The following is a 16,427-nucleotide window of genomic DNA, read 5'->3' as shown; positions in this document are numbered from 1 at the left end:
AGACACACACAGACACATACACAGCGTGCTAACCACTACACTACAATGCGTTACACTTCCACACACAGACAGACACACATACAGACACACACACAGACACACATACATACAGACACACATACAGACACACACACAGACACACACAGACACACACACAGACACACATACAGACACACACACAGACACACACAGACAGACACACACAGACACACACAGACACATACACAGCGCGCTAACCACTACATTACAATGCGTTACGCTTCCACATGCGAGGGTCACGTGACAGATTTGACGTCACAGCTCACTTGCTGTGCAAAAAGTAAATGCATTATTGAGCTCCCCCCCCCCCCAAAAAAAAAATATAAGTGTATTTTTATAATTTTTGCATGGTGTACAGTCTGGAAAGTACCCACATGGCAAATGTCAAATTTGTTGCATGTCGGGAAGTACGCTAAACATTTTGAACAGACACACATAATCACAACTTTGCCTTTTATATATATGGAGAGGTATAACCCTGTGAGCCATGCGGCTCTTGACTCAGTGCAACCGCAACAAAACAAAAACATGAACAAGAAACATCTTGAAGTGACTACACGCAACAGAACAATCCAGGAAAAAACAGAGTCTTCCAGAAAAACACCGTACTTCGACGCTGTGTGCAAAAATCCCAGTGGGATTCAAGTCTAACAATAACAACCATAAGACAATTTCGATTAAAGTTATCAGGCTAACTCTGTATTACAACAAGCAAACATGGCTAAACCAAAAGTTTTCAAAATCACCAAAATAAAGCTATAAAAACAATGTAACAGTAATCATAGGAATTGATTCAAATTTAACAATAAACGATATACATAACATGTACGACCAAACTTAGCAGCCATAGCTGGCTGCATGAGTCACTCCATAACAGCAGGAGTATCAACATTTTTCAATAGACCTTTAAAGATCAGCACACTATAATCAAAACTCAAGACCATACTTTTTCAGCGGTCATCCGGAACGATACATTTTATTTCAGGCCATTCTGAATAGCAGTGGCAGCTAGGGGTGTACAACTCCTCTAGAGAAGTTTTGAGTGAAGATCTCATAGGTAGTGATCCAAGTTGCAGTTTATTGGCAATAGCATTCCAGACCCTGGGGGCATCAATAGCAAAGGCCCTTCCTCCGGTTTTTGTACGGCAATAGGGAATGTGAAGCTGGTAAATGAGCGAAGACCTTAGGTCACATTTGTTCTTCGAAATAGTGAGGAGATCCAGCAGGTAGTCTGCTGATTTTTATGTAAGTACATCGTGAATAAATAAGATCTGGTGGACAAGCCGTCGATCATTAAGAGATGTTAAGTTTGACCCAATGTAGAGATCACAGTGGTGAGTCCTTCAATGGGCAGTTCAATGCAAATCTTAAGGCCGAGTGATAAATTGAGTCAAGCTTCTTCAGTAAAGTACTGGGGGCTGATTTATACACGATGTCACAGTAGTCAAGTAGAGGCAGTATGGTAGCTTTTATCAATTCCAAGCGGAACATTGGGGGGAAGCAGTGCTTGTGTCGATACAGAAAACCAATTTTTACTTTTGTATTTTTACTAATATAATCAATGTGATCTTGAAAATTCAGTTTTGAATCAAAGAACCGATCAAAAGATGCCGATGGTGCAGAGTAATGGTGGTGGGGGCGGGGCTGGGTGTGGAATTCACGTTCAGATTCTCCAAAGTAACTCTGAGATCTTCTCATCAATTTACCCAGTCAATAATTACGATTCTCAATTTGTATCGCGATTACCTTCACGTCGATTCCGACTCTAGGTGAGGTCGCCACGGCAACCGTGTCCAGGCAGCGGCGCCCCACGCGCCAGGCGAGGCGACTCGGCAAGAGGCAAAAAAAGTTTAAATTGTTCCTCAGGTTCCGGTTTATTTGTTGTAAAGTGTGAACGAAACGACGACACCGAGTTATTGTTTAGGTTGTTGTTGTTGAGCGCGCGTCGACTGCCGTGCAGTGTTCAGGTACTGCATTTGCACAGTCGGAATCGTCCACTGGTGGAGCGGTGGCGCAGCGGTTAGCGCACTGCTACGCGCTGTCAACCCGGAGAACAGCCCAGTTCGGCCAACATCAGTGGCGAGTGGTATCCTGCCCTCCGTCGCCCCTTCACCAATCCGCACTGACCAGCGTGGTGAAGTATGGTCCAGCAAACTCCCCCACCCTCCTGCCCCCATGACTCCCACTGCGTAGGGAAGCCTTCACGAGTAAAGGGCTCTGCATACATTTCTATTGGTAAATCAATATCGATACTCTTTTGTTCAGCGATCATCCTTGGGATGGACTCCCCCCCTGTCATGGCAATGAGGGATTTCCACAAGGTTCTGCTTCAGAGCTGTAATTAAGAGATGAGTACCGGTACTCCGCACACGTGGTGGGAAACTAATTCACTTTAAACGTCGAATAACTGTTCCTGCATGATTGTTATACTATAGATGGGGTCAGCGTTTTGTGTGTAGAGTGCATGAGTTTCCTCGGGCGATCACGTGTGCGCATTCATTCATTTGAATGAACGAATCCACACCGACTCATTCATCCATTCACTCAATCACCCACGCACTTCCCTACGAACTATATATACTAGCTCAGTCACTGTCCCACCCATCTACTCATTAATTTATGCACTCACCCACCCACTCCTACATTCATTCACTCACCTACCAATGCACAAACCCCACCCACAAACTCATCATTTACCCACATAATCATTCACCCACTCGTTCACTCTCACTCACATATTCATTTGTTCACCCACATCACATGGCTCATCCAGGTATTCACCCACTCATTCACTCCCTAACCCACTGATTAATTCATTCTCTCACACAGGCACTCACTCATCCAATCATTCGCTGACCCACTCATCCACCCAGTAATTAATGAATTCACTCATCCAGCCATGCATAAACCCATACACTCACTTCCTCACCAACTCTCAAAAATATAATGAGTGTCATAATATTTTGCCTCTGCTAGCGATGATGGGAGATCAAGTGACCGTCTCTTCAAACAGGCTTCCTCGGGCTCCAGGATGCCAGGCATACGCAAGGAGAAGCCGGACGGCGTGGTAAAAAAAGGGTCCGCCAGGAAAGAACCCAAACGTCCTCGCAGCAAAGACAGCTCCACATCCGCGCGTTCCACGGGCCGTGGCACGCAGCGATCTACAGCCTCCACCGGTGAGCGGGCCCACGGCAGTGTCACAGCTATCGGGTGTGCAGGTGGTGCGCAACTGCGCTGGGGGTTTATGGGCCACAGGAGCCTCAGACGCTGGTCTGCAAAGAGGGGGACATTTGGACAGGGGCTCTCATTCCATCGCTTGCATCAGGGGTTTCCTCTGGGTATTTTGGCTTTCCCCCAACATGCCACTCGTTAGTATTATTCGCCAAACATTCCAATACAGGACCCTCCTGAAATAAGAGTTTTAAGACTCAGTAAGGTTTTCCTGGATAGGCAGTGTTATTCGAGGCATTGTTATGATCATCAGCTGCACCAGCATTCTCAACCTGTTGCTGCTGATGAGTGTTGCAATTATGCTGCTGCTGTTGCTGCATTTGTTTGATCATTGATTGATCGGTGATGATGTCGATGATTGGTGGTGATGATGATTGGTAATGATGCAGATGTTTCGTGTTTCAGACCTCAAGGATCAGCATGGCCAGGAGGATATGATTGTGGAATCGGGTGGGTGACAGCAACCATCACGGGTGCTCCACCCATCAAATTACATTCTTCCTGGATGCACGGCCACCACTGACAAACCCATCGACACCACCACCATCTTGAAAATCATAACCTCCATTAAAATCACCACCACCTCTGTAATCATAACCCCGCCTTCTTCAACTCACACTCATCGGTTTGGTAAAGTTTGGTTAAACAACCCCCGATGGGAAGGCATTTTTGTCCAACAGTGTATTGACATAAGGGCTGTGTATATGTATGATCAGTGCCAGGTGGCACTGTGGTCTGAGTGCTCAAGCCTCAACCAGAGGGTCACAAGTTCAAATCCTGTTTGGGGGTTGATTCATCATACAACATCAGTAATAATCGTCGAAGTATCATCTTCATTCTTTCAAAAGTGATCACAGGGGTAGCACACAATTTGTTGTAGGCCAACAGTAACTGTTTCATAGAGGCTGTGGTAATGTGGAATTTCCACCCTGGCTCCGGAATGCCAATTTGTACAGGCTTTGTGTGTAATATGTGCAATGTGTATATATGAGGGAATGGAATGATACGTTGATGATACCCATTCTTAAGCTCACGATACAAGATTAAGATCACTTGCGTTGTGTAATGTGTTCACGTGACTCCTTAAGCCACTAGAGGCACTATCAGTACCAGCAGGTTAAATAAAATAATGAATTTCTGCATCCGTAGCAATTGAACGAATCACCCGTTGTGGTTGTGGTAGTGTAGGGGCTGTAAATAACCGTACAACTGATACATATGTGCGTGTATGTGTTTACTACGTGTATGTGTGTACCGTGCTATGTGTGTGGTATGTATAATTATTCCGGTGCTATGTGCGTGCAGCCCCTGCGGGAGTGTTGCCCCTGTTCCTGTCCACACAATCTCAGGAGCTGCTGGGGCTGCGTGCAGACGAGGACGTGACGGCGGCGGCGCCTGTGCGCCTCATTCCCAAAGAGACGCTGCTCGCAGACGTGCGGCAGCGTGGAGCCACATCAGACATCCACCCCTTCAGACAGACCCTGCTGGTACTGGCATGGACACGGGGGAGCCAGCCGGTCTACTCTTTAGCTTACTCATTTACTAGCTCACTCAATGATGGCTCGCTCACACAATCACCCACCCACCCTCTCATTCACTCAAGAACTCACCCACGAACTCACTCAAACTCTCACCCTTCGAAAAACCTAAACACTCACTTCAACCAATCACCCAATATTTTGCTCATAAAAATGTTGGGTGATCACTCCATTACTCAGTCATGTATTCACTTAATCACTCCCACATTCACAAATGCATGCACTCTCTAACTCATGCACGCACTTACTAATTCACCCACTGTTGTGCCCCAGGACTCTGAGTGTGAGGAGCTGCTGATCGGATACGACCCTGATTTTCGCTATGGACAGAAGTTTTACCTTGTCGTGACCAAGGAAGCCCAGGAGAACATCTTAAATGTAAGTACGTCAGACATGGTAGCATGGGGACATAAGGACATGGGAGCATGTGTACATGGAGACATGGGCTTATTGGGGTATGGGGACATGAAGACAACGGGGATACAGGGGCAATAAATGATCCACAGTAGTGCAATTTAAAATAACAAAAAAAATCACGACGTTTCGGCCACAACACAAGCGGCCTTCATCAGGTGAAGGGACGAGACTGTCTGGAGGACAGCGCTGGAGTGGAAGAAGCCACGCTTAGATCACGACCTTTAAGCTATGTGAGAAGAAAAAGACCACGCGCCTTGACAAAGGAATTAGCATATAATTTAGCATTGAAATGGCTAATTGAAATAGCTAAGTTAAAAGTATACACATCCGCAGAGGTACCCCTTGACAAAGGAATTAGCGCTGCTGGACAAAGGAATTAGCATATAATTTAGCATTGAAATGGCTCATTGAAATAGCTAAGTTAAAGTATACACATCTGCAGAGGTACCCCTTGACAAAGGAATTCGCATCGAATTTAGCATTGAAATAGCTGAGTGATTGGCTTGTAACTGGTCACAGAAATAGCTATGTTAAAGTTAGAGCATATACATTTTTTTTGTGTATGGATCCTAGCAGTAACGAAAGCTTTAAATCTAGAAGTGTAATTTAACATGGTGATGCTTGTGATGATGATGCTGTTGATGTTGATATTCGGCCTTCTACTACTGGTGATGATGTTGATAGTGTCGATCATGGTAATCTTCACAATGATAATAATAACCATGTTGACAATGTTTATTATGGTGAGTGACGTTAATGCTGCTGGTTATTAAGATGATGATGTTGGTGTTCCTGCTGCTGATCTTCAAGATAGTACTGATATAACATTCATTATCGTGCTGCTGCTGCTGCTATAGTTGGTGATGCAATCAGCGACGATGCTAATGATTGTTAATGTGATCACAGCCACCTCAGGCCCTCGATGAGCCCTCCTCCTCCCCGTCGGTCCCAGCGGGTAAGCTGGACTACCGCCCGCCATCGTCGCGTCCGTGGGTCTCCCTGGGCAGCGACGCTGACATCGACGAAGCCTCCAGTCTCCCAACCCGGCCCCAGGTGGAGCCTCCCTAGCCAGTGTGCCCTTGACTTCTACCCTCACAGCAGTGCACTCACCTCCCAGCCACTGGTTTCCCATTAACATCCACCCTCATGGCACTCACTACCCAGCCAGCAGCGTACCGTTCCTGCCCTCATGGCCTGTGTGCTCGCTGCTGACCTAGCAGTATGCATGGGCTGCAAGTCTCAAGTTTGAATGCTCATAATGGTCAGCTGTAATATGGAACAGCAACAACAGTGTAGCTTTTTAGTATTTCCCCCCAGCCTTATTTCACTTGTGTTGTCGGCTATGTTTTGGGCAGCACAGGGGAGTGCTGAAAAAATCCATTGATATACTGCGACATCTATGCTGCCCGCCTTGACCAATTCGCAAAGACCAGCATGTTTCTCTGTGTCCTCATGTTTCAGTGTTTCACGTGTCCCTGTGTCTGTGTGTCCCCGTCTCCCAGCTGCGGTTCAGTCTGAGCCGTCCGAGGCGTGAGTTCGGGTCACCCCTCAAACTCTCGGATGCGGAGCCCGGGCGGATGCGTGGGGTCGACTGTGCCTCATGTCAAGACCCCACATTCTCCCTGCGCCGGATGGAGGTGGATGCAGACACACAGGCCGTGCCGCTCACTCGTGAGCAGGGCAGCCAGACTACTTGGTGAGAGATACCTCGCCCAAACACTCACCCATCCACTTACTTACTCAACCATACACAAACCCACCCTCTCATCCAACTACTCACTCAATCATACACTCAGCCAAAGCACGCACACACTCACGTATTCATCCATCTGCCATTCACTCATCCACCTGCCATCTCTCCCGTTTCTCACAGGCGGTACCCACGCAACGCCTGCACGCAAAGCGAGCCACGCACAATGTCTGAGGAGCAGCAATCCACCCTCCTCTCCTCCAGCAGCGTGCAGACCTTCCTATCCGCTGCACTGCCTCGGTACTATATTCAGGGAGAAAGGAGAGGGGAGGCAGAGAAGTGAGACAGGGGCAGAAGGGAGATACAGGGAGAAGGGAGACATAGGTAGAAGGAAGACATTCCATAGACAGTGCTATGATCCTGGCAACCTGCATTTATACCTAGCCATGGACAACATTAGTACCGAGTGGATTCTTAACCTATCCTGGGCCTCCTTTAGGTCGAATCGACCTTAACTGAGTACTTGAAAGAGTGTGCATTGGCACTGGCAAGACAGTGATGATACTGAAGCTGTTGCCAAGGATGATGATGCTGCTGGTTATGATGCTGCTGCTGCTGCTGATAATAATGCTGCTAGTACTGCTGCTGTTGATAATGATGCTGCTGATATTTATGATTATGAAAGCAGTGATGAAGCTGCTGTTGGTACCACTGATGATGATGCTGCTGCTATTGATAATGATGGTGGTGGTATTGCTGCTGATACGAGTGTTGCTGTTGTGGCTACTAATGGTGTTGATGATGATCACGATGAGGCCATTGTTGTCACTGATGATGCTTCAGTTCTCGATGATGATAATGCTGCTAATGCTAATGATGACAATGGTGACGGCGACAACGGTGATGGTGATGATGTGTGTAGAATGGAGATGGTCCTGCAGCAGGGCGTCATCGCGAACGTATTTGTGGACGAGTGGGCGGCGCTGGTGGATGAGGAAGGCTCAGGGTTCGGGGGTCATGCCCTCACTCAGTTCCGCGAGCACCAGAGTTTCAGTGACCTAAGGCGCGGCAAGGGGCGTGCGGTGTCCTGCGTGGACTGGCACCCCAGCCTGCCCGGTAAGACCACTGGAAAACACAGGGCACTCATGTAGGACTAAGTGCACCTAGGAGAGGCCCAGGATCGTTTGACACGTCACTCGCCAATGATGCAAGTCAGTGGTCAGGTTCATAGCAGGGTGTGCTAACCACTGCCACTCGCTTTGCCAGACTTACACACACTATACTCCCACGCACACAAACTCATGTAATTATACATAAGTAAAAAAAAAGATTCCCATATAACCATCAATAGGCTGTCGGGGCAAGTGCTGTTAGCAAGTACCTATTAAGGTCGGAAATGACATACAGGAGGGTAAATCTTGACTTAAAGCTTTCGTAACTGCAGGAATTCATATTCTATGGGTCTTTTGGTAAAGTCACGTAGATAGGTTCAAAGAAAATAAGCAAAAACTACGACGTTTCGATTGCAACACAAGCGGTCGTCATCACCGCTTGTGTTGCAATCGAAACGTAGTTTTTTGTTATTTTCTTGGAACCTATGAACCTATCTACGTCACTTTACCGAAAGACCCAAAGAATACAGGAGGGTAGTTGGCCAGTGCTCCACTACTGCTTCCCCCAACATAAGTATACATACACACGCATTAACCCATACACACATTCAAAACACAAAGATCCTCCATTTAGTCTACATAAAATGGTGGCGAAATTGCCGTAAACAGGCACCTATTGTGGCCAACATGGCCATAGTTATGGCCGGAATGGCACACAAAGAGGTGTGGCCTGGACTGATTTTTACATAGTGCATGAGGTTCTCATTTAAGGCTTAGTTGATCTAGCAAAGGCCCAGGCCAGAGTCATTCATTCACATATGTTCATGCACAAACATGTTAATTATGATGCTGCTATTCTGTTTATGGTGCTGATGATGGTGATGCTGGTGGGTCCAGGAGTGGTGTGTGTGTCAATGGTGGAGCGAGCGTCATTTGACGAGAGGATTGACCGCTCCTCACACCTCATCGTGAGCCCCTCCTTGCTTCTCATCTGGAGCTTCACAGACCCCATTCACCCCCAGGTGAGCATAGCTCTGACATGAACCCTCACGCTAACAGTAGCCCTGACTTCCACTGCGCTGACCTTAACACTAGCACAATAGTCCTGCTCCAAACACTAACCCAAACACTCAATGCAACATTATCCGAATTTGGATTCCCGATATTAACCGAGCCATGAGCCTAACACTAATTCTAGTATAAACAGTGCCAATAACATTCACCCTAACATATACATTAGCACTCAATTTTACCCAAAAACTATTAATAGCCCAAACACTGATTCTAACACCAAATATAAAAATACCCTATCCATAACACTAATCCTAGTAATATATTACCTCTTACACTAGTGCGAATACTCACACTAATCTCAATGTGCGATAGTGTGTGTCGGTGTGTGATGGTATGGTCTGGCATGTGTTGATGTGCACTGGTGTGTGATGGTGTGCATGAGTGTGTGATGAGTGGGTTGGTGTGTGATAATACGTGCTGGGGTGAGTTGTTATTTTCTCGTTTGTTTTTGGATGTGTGTGTGTGTATGTTGCTAAGTGATGGGGTTTATGATGGTATGTATTAATGTGTGACCATGTGTGATGTTGTGGTTTTGTATGATTATGAGTGTTGGTGTGTGATGGTGTCTGTTGGTGGGTGATGGTGCTTGTTATTGTGATGATTATATATGGTGATGTGGGATGGTGTGCGATGGTGGGTGATGGTTTTTACCTCCGAGTGTAGCTACTTCTGGAAGCACCAGAGGACATCCTCAGTTTCCAGTTCTCTCCCACTGACCCCAACATCATCGCTGGGGGCTGCTTCAACGGACAGGTGACCCGGCTCTCGCCACACTGCTCCGTCCACACCACCTGTCCACATCCTCGTAGCCGTTGTGGCCACCCCATTCAGACTATCTCACTATGGCTATACCACTGTGAACACACCACCTCCACCACCCCGCTTCAAGAATATTACTCTGACCAATCCAATCACACAACCACACCTCCTTGACCACACCACCGTAGCCCCCCTACTGACCACACACACACCACTTCCACCAAACCACGCCACCCAAATCACTCTGTGTTTTTTTTGCAAGGCGCTGGCTGACGCTCCCCATTGTGGCAGGTGGTGCTGTGGGATATCTCGGAGCACGTGGAAAAACTACAGCTTGGCCGGACGGGCGGACACCAGAACGGGCTCACCAGAGGAGCACGGGTGAGAGGGCTCCTACCACTCTGGGCCACACCAACCAATCCTCGCCACACGGCTCAACACAACATACTGGGTTCCATTACACCACACCACGCTACTTTCACCGCACAACGCCGCCAGATATCCGAGAATGACACCAAAACCCACCAGGTCCCACCACATTGTAGCACACTTCACCACAATAACCCCGATCACACCACACCTCATCACATCTCATCTAATGACAGTCTCTGTCACCTTTGTGACCCTGTGTCTCCATGTCTGCGTGTCTCTATCCTCCCATAACCCAATGTGTCACCATGTATCTGAATCCTCGTGGTTATATATTGTATATCCATGTATCCTTGTCCCCATATCTTGTTGTCTCCATGTCATCATGTGCTTATGTCTCCATGGCTCTATAGCCTCATGTATGTGTCTTTGTCTCCAAATTGTCATGGCTCTATCCCATTCTATGCCTTAATTCTAGATTTGAAGCTTTCGTGACTGCAAGGATTCATACTCTTTGGTTTTTTTCGGTAAAGTCACGTAGGTAAAAAATAAATAAATACGGTTCCATTTATTTTACTTATTTATTTTTTACCTACGTGCCTTTACCGAAAAAAACAAAGAGCATTCTATGCCTGTTTCACTCAGTCTCTGTGTACCTATGTATGTTGAATGTCTTTTGCACTGTATGTAGCCAACTGTGCTAATCGGAGGTGCGGGGGAAGGACAAAGAAACTAAACACAAAAAGCAGTTCCCTCCCATCTCTGCGTCTCTATGTCCTTAAGTTCCCTTGTGTTCACATCCCCGTGTCCCGGTGTCCCCGTGTCCTCAGCGCTCGTTTGAGGAGGACGAGGGGTCTGTGGAGGACGTCCGCCTGCGCTGGTGCGCCGTCTCCGCCATTGAGCACGGACACAGAGCGCCCGTCTCGCACGTGCAGTGGCTCCCGGCGCACTTTGAGGTCGCGGCACTTACCGCTGCAGCGCTAGTGCTGACCCAACGTATCGGAAATCACTAGCATGAGCACAAGCATTTTATAACTGGAATTCACACTAACATCCGAGCAGGTGCCTCCGTGGTAGAGTGAGCAGCTTGCAATTGGAAGGTTGCGAGTTCAGATTGTCATTGAGGGTTTACTCAGTCCCTCGTCCCTCTGGGATCATTAAAATGCGTATCAGTCCATCGTGGGGAAGTCAGCAATGGTTGCCCTTCATTTAGATTCACCCCTGCCATAGGAATTTCGTATTGAATTTCCACCACTGGTTCAGGTTGTAATTAGGAGCTGTGCACAGCCTTAATGCTCATTTGAGCAATAAATTATTGTATCTATTAACAGTACCACTTGTATTCACACTATAGCACGGGTAGTAGTTTCGTACTAACAATATAGCAATCGCAGTAATACTGACACCCAGTTCTCTCTTGCTAGAGGATTCTCTTTGGGCTTAAACTCAGAGGTACCCGAATGTACAGAGAGCACCAGGCCCATGAGACCTTGCCTGGCATCAGGAGCAGCAAGCGGAGGGGAGGATCTCGTGGCATGCAGATGCTGATGCTGCACGTGTTATGGATTCCCCCGTGGGTAGGTGACGCGGGCGGGTGCTGCTGTGGAGAACGAGAGCCGGATGTGCCTACAGCTGCTCACGAGTGCCACAGACTGGTACAGAAATCCCTCCGCGCCATCTCCAACAGTAACAGCTGGCAGCTCAATGCTGCTACTGCTCATGCTGCTCTTTTCTGTTGTTGTTGCTGCCGTTGTTTCTCCGAATATTGCTGCTACTGCTGCTGTTGTCACTGCTGCCTCTGTTGCTGATGTTAATCAGAATCAGAATCAGAAAGGGTTTTATTCGCCATGTAAGTTCACACCGACACGGAATTTACTTTGGCAGGATGGTGCATACATTCAACATATAGGAATCTAAAATCTTAAATAAGTTTTAAACAAGTCTTACTATAATAAGGGTTAAAAGTCTAACACCAAGGGGCTGAAGTATATAAAATTAAATACATATCGAATATAAAATAGCTTTAAGATATAATTTAAAAAATAAAAAATACAAATAGGGTAACATAGTTAATATCGGCAAGGTGTCGTTATGTAGATCAAATGTTAAAAACAGTGTTAGCCCTTGGCCTTGTTTAACAGGCCAGCAGCAGATGGGAAGAAACTGTTTTTATGGCGTGAGGTTTTGGTCCTGATGGACCGAAGCCTTCTGCCGGAGGGGAGTAGCTGAAACAGAGAGTGTCCAGGGTGGGAGAAATCGGCCATAATCTTCCTCGCTCGCCTCATGGACCTTGTCGTGTGCAGGTCCTCGAGGGTTGGTAGATTGCAGGCAATCACCTTCTCAGCAGTGTGGATGATACGCTGCAGTCTGCTCTTGTCCTTGGCAGTGGCAGCAGCGTACCAGACGGTTATGGAGGAGGTGAGGATGGATTCAATGATCGCTGTATAGAATTGCACCATCATTGTCTTTGGCAGGTTGAATTTCTTCAGCTGCCGTAGAAAGTACATCCTCTGTTGAGCTTTCTTGGTGAGGGAGCTGATGTTCAATTCCCACTTGAGGTCCCGGGAGAGAATAGTGCCCAGGAAGCGGAAGGACTCTACAATTTTTACTGGGGAGTCTAACAGGGTGATGGGGGTGAGTGGTGCTGTATTCTTCCTGAAGTCCACAACCATCTCAACTGTCTTTAGAGCATTTAGCTCTAAGTTGTTCTGGCTACACCAGGTCACCAGATTGTCAGCTTCCCACCTATAGTCAGACTCATCCCCACCAGAGATCAGCCCAATGAGGGTGGTGTCATCCGCAAACTTCAATAGTTTGACGGACAGATGATTGGAGGTGCAGCTGTTGGTATACAGGGAGAAGAGCAGAGGGGAAAGGACGCAGCCCTGAGGAGTTCCGGTGCTGATGGACCTGGAGTCAGAGACTTGTGTTCCCAGCTTAACGCACTGCTTCCTGTCAGACAGGAAGTCTGTGATCCATTTACAGGTGGTGTATGGCACGTTCAGCTGGAAGAGCTTGTCCTGAAGCAGGGCAGGGATGATGGTGTTGAAGGCAGAGCTGAAGTCCACAAACAGGATCCTGGCGTAGGATGCTGGGGCGTCCAGATGCTGTAGGGTGAAGTGGAGGGCCATGTTAACTGCATCGTCCACAGACCTGTTGGCTCTGTAGGCAAACTGAAGGGGGTCCAGGAGAGGGTCTGTGATGGCTTTGAGGTGTGCCAGGACCAGGCGCTCAAAAGACTTCATTACCACAGATGTAAGGGCGACCGGTCTGTAATCATTTAGTCCTGTTGGCCTTAGCTTTTTGGGCACAGGGATGATGGTGGAGGACTTGAGACAGGCTGGTACATGGCATGTCTCCAGGGAGGTGTTAAAGATGTTGGTGAACACCGGAGACAGCTGGTCAGCACAGTGCCTGAGGGTGGCTGGAGAGACAGAGTCCGGCCCGGCTGCTTTGCGTGGATTCTGCCTCTTGAAAAGTCTATTAACTTCTCCCTCCTGAAAGGAGATAGTCGTCTCTGTAGTATTGGTGGGGGATGGGGCCTCTTGGGTTGGAAGGGGTGGTTCAGGACAGTCCAATTGTCTTTCAAATCTACAGTAGAACTCGTTCAGGTCGTTGGCTAGGCGGGAGTCGTTAGTGGTGTGGTGGGCTCTGGGTTTGTAGTTGGTGATCTGCCTGAGCCCTCTCCAGACAGAAGCAGCGTCGTTTGTAGAGAACTGGTGTTTTAGTCTCTCTGAGTACAGTCGTTTAGCCTCTCTCACCGCTTTGCTAAACCTGTTCTTCGACTCCTTGAATCTGTCTCTATCTCCACTCCTAAACGCTTCCTCCTTCTCCAACCTCAACCTTCTGAGCTTTGCTGAGAACCAGGGCTTATTGTTGTTAAAGTTCACCCTGGTACGTGTTGGGATACAGCAGTCCTCACAGAAGCTGATGTAGGACGTCACAGCCTCTGTGAGTTCATCCAGACTATTGGTAGCAGTCGTGAACATATCCCAGTCAGTACAGTCTAAGCACGCCCGCAAATCTTCCACAGCCTCACTGGTCCACTGTTTAGATGTCCTCACAGCAGGTTTACAGAGTTTTAGTTTCTGCCTGTATGCAGGAATCAGGTGGACCATGGCATGGTCAGAGTGTCCTAGTGCTGCTCGGGGGACGGCGTGGTAGGCTCTACTGACTGTAGTGTAACAGTGATCCAGAGTGTTCCCTTCTCTGGTTGGGCATTTAATGAATTGTATGTATTTGGGGAGTTCGTGGCTGAGATTACCTTTGTTAAAGTCGCCAAGTACGATAACCAACGAATCTGGATTTGCTCGCTCCACACTCAGAATCTGATCGGCGAGCATGCGTTGGGCCTCTTTAACCTGAGGACAAGGCGGCAAATAAACTCCGACCAAAATGAGCGACGCGAACTCGCGAGGCGAGTAAAACGGTTTACAGGTTATAAAAATTGATTCAAGGAGTGGAGAACAATGTTGCAGAATCACTGTGACATCTACACACCAGCCACTGTTAATGTAAAAACAAATACCACCGCCTTTCGTCTTGCCGGAGAGTGCTATGTCACGATCCGATCTTACAAGATGGAATCCTGCTAGTTGTAGCGAAGTGTCCGGAATCAAATCACACAGCCATGTTTCCGTGAAGCACAATGCAGAAGCTGAAAGAAAGTCTTTGTTTTTTACCATCAGTAGCTGAAGTTCATCCATTTTGTTGCACAGTGAACGTACGTTGGAGAGGAAAAAGCTCGGAAGCACTGTTCGGATCCCGCGTCTGCGTAGCCGTACTAGAGCCCCCGACCGTTTACCCCTTGGGCGGCGTTTCGTCGCTTGAGCAAAGCCTAGCGCGGCATTGACTAGAATGCCTACTAATTCTGCCGCTGGAAGCAGAAAAGTAGGAATTAAATCCACAGGAGTTGTTTCCCTGATATTTAAAAGTTCGTCTCTTGTTAGAGAACTCCGAAAATCTTGGCAAAACACTGAATTGACAGACAAAACAAGACAAAACAGGGCGCACCGACCGGCTGAGGCTACCATCATCAGCGCCATCTTCGCACCAGCACGGGTGTGCTGAACAGCAGGCCTCTCTCACCAGCACTGGTGTGATGAACAGCAGGACTCTCTCACCAGCACTGGTGTGTTGAACAGTAGGCCCCTCTCACCAGCATGGGAGTGGTGAACAGCAGGCCCCTCTCACCAACACAGGTGTGATGAACAGTAGGCCTCTCTCACCAGCATGGGAGTGAACAGCAGGCCCCTCTCACCAACACGGGGGTGATGAACAGCACGCCCCTCACACCAGCACGGGTGTGATGAATAGTAGGCCTCTCTCACCAGCACGGGTGTGATGAACAGCAGGCCCCTCTCACCAGCACGGGTGTGTTGAACAGCAGGCCCCTCTCACCAGCACGGGTGTGTTGAACAGCAGGCCCCTCTCACCAGCACGGGTGTGTTGAACAGCAGGCCCCTCTCACCAGCACGGGTGTGCTGAACAGTAGGCCCCTCTCACCAGCACGGGTCTGTTGAACAGCAGGCCCCTCTCACCAGCACGGGTGTGCTGAACAGTAGGCCCCTCAACACGGGTGTGCTGAACAGCAGGCCTCTCTCACCAACACGGGTGTGCTGAACAGTAGGCCCCTCAACAGCAGGCCCCTCTCACCAGCACGGGTGTGCTGAACAGCAGGCCCCTCAACACGGGTGTGCTGAACAGCAGGCCTCTCTCACCAGCACCGGTGTGCTGAACAGCAGGCCCCTCTCACCAACACGGATGTGATGAACAGCAGGCCCCTCTCACCAGCACGGGTGTGCTGAACAGCAGGCCCCTCAACACGTGTGAGCTGAACAGCAGGCCTCTCTCACCAGCACGGGTGTGCTGAACAGCAGGCCCCTCTCACCAGCACGGGTGTGCTGAAAAGCAGGCCCCTCTCACCAGCACGGGTGTGTTGAACAGCAGGCCTCTCTCACCAGCACGGGTGTGCTGAAAAGCAGGCCCCTCTCACCAGCACGGGTGTGTTGAACAGCAGGCCTCTCTCACCAGCAAGGGTGTGCTGAAAAGCAGGCCCCTCTCACCAGCACGGGTGTGTTGAACAGCAGGCCTCTCTCACCAGCAAGGGTGTGCTGAAAAGCAGGCCCCTCTCACCAGCACGGGTGTGTTGAACAGCAGGCCTCTCTCACCAGCAAGGGTGTGCTGAACAGCAGGCCC

At 48.6% G+C, this 16,427-nt stretch overlaps 1 protein-coding gene across 1 annotated transcript in view; it reads left to right on the top strand.

Annotated features, from left to right (window-relative positions):
- The first annotated feature begins 1,727 nt into the window (after nt 1-1,727).
- DNAI3 (dynein axonemal intermediate chain 3) overlaps nt 1,728-16,427 on the top strand; it is a 27,664-nt gene continuing 12,964 nt past the window's right edge. Inside the window, exons 1-14 of the mRNA XM_032956667.2 lie at nt 1,728-2,178; nt 3,053-3,215; nt 3,676-3,720; nt 4,576-4,757; nt 5,082-5,186; nt 6,132-6,278; nt 6,728-6,921; nt 7,099-7,215; nt 7,838-8,031; nt 8,925-9,049; nt 9,765-9,854; nt 10,152-10,241; nt 11,060-11,185; nt 11,811-11,884. Of these exons, the coding sequence (XP_032812558.1) occupies nt 3,071-3,215; nt 3,676-3,720; nt 4,576-4,757; nt 5,082-5,186; nt 6,132-6,278; nt 6,728-6,921; nt 7,099-7,215; nt 7,838-8,031; nt 8,925-9,049; nt 9,765-9,854; nt 10,152-10,241; nt 11,060-11,185; nt 11,811-11,884 (1,634 nt within the window). The 5' untranslated portion in view covers nt 1,728-2,178; nt 3,053-3,070. The remainder of the gene's footprint in view (nt 2,179-3,052; nt 3,216-3,675; nt 3,721-4,575; nt 4,758-5,081; nt 5,187-6,131; nt 6,279-6,727; nt 6,922-7,098; nt 7,216-7,837; nt 8,032-8,924; nt 9,050-9,764; nt 9,855-10,151; nt 10,242-11,059; nt 11,186-11,810; nt 11,885-16,427) is intronic.

Source organism: Petromyzon marinus, chromosome 1 (genome assembly GCF_048934315.1).
Source record: "Petromyzon marinus isolate PM22_M1 ecotype Great Lakes invasive population chromosome 1, UKy_Petmar_22M1.pri1.0, whole genome shotgun sequence".
Lineage (NCBI taxonomy): Eukaryota > Metazoa > Chordata > Hyperoartia > Petromyzontiformes > Petromyzontidae > Petromyzon > Petromyzon marinus.
The sequence above is the reverse complement of the archived record's forward strand: the minus strand, read 5'-3'. Positions and strand labels throughout refer to the sequence as shown.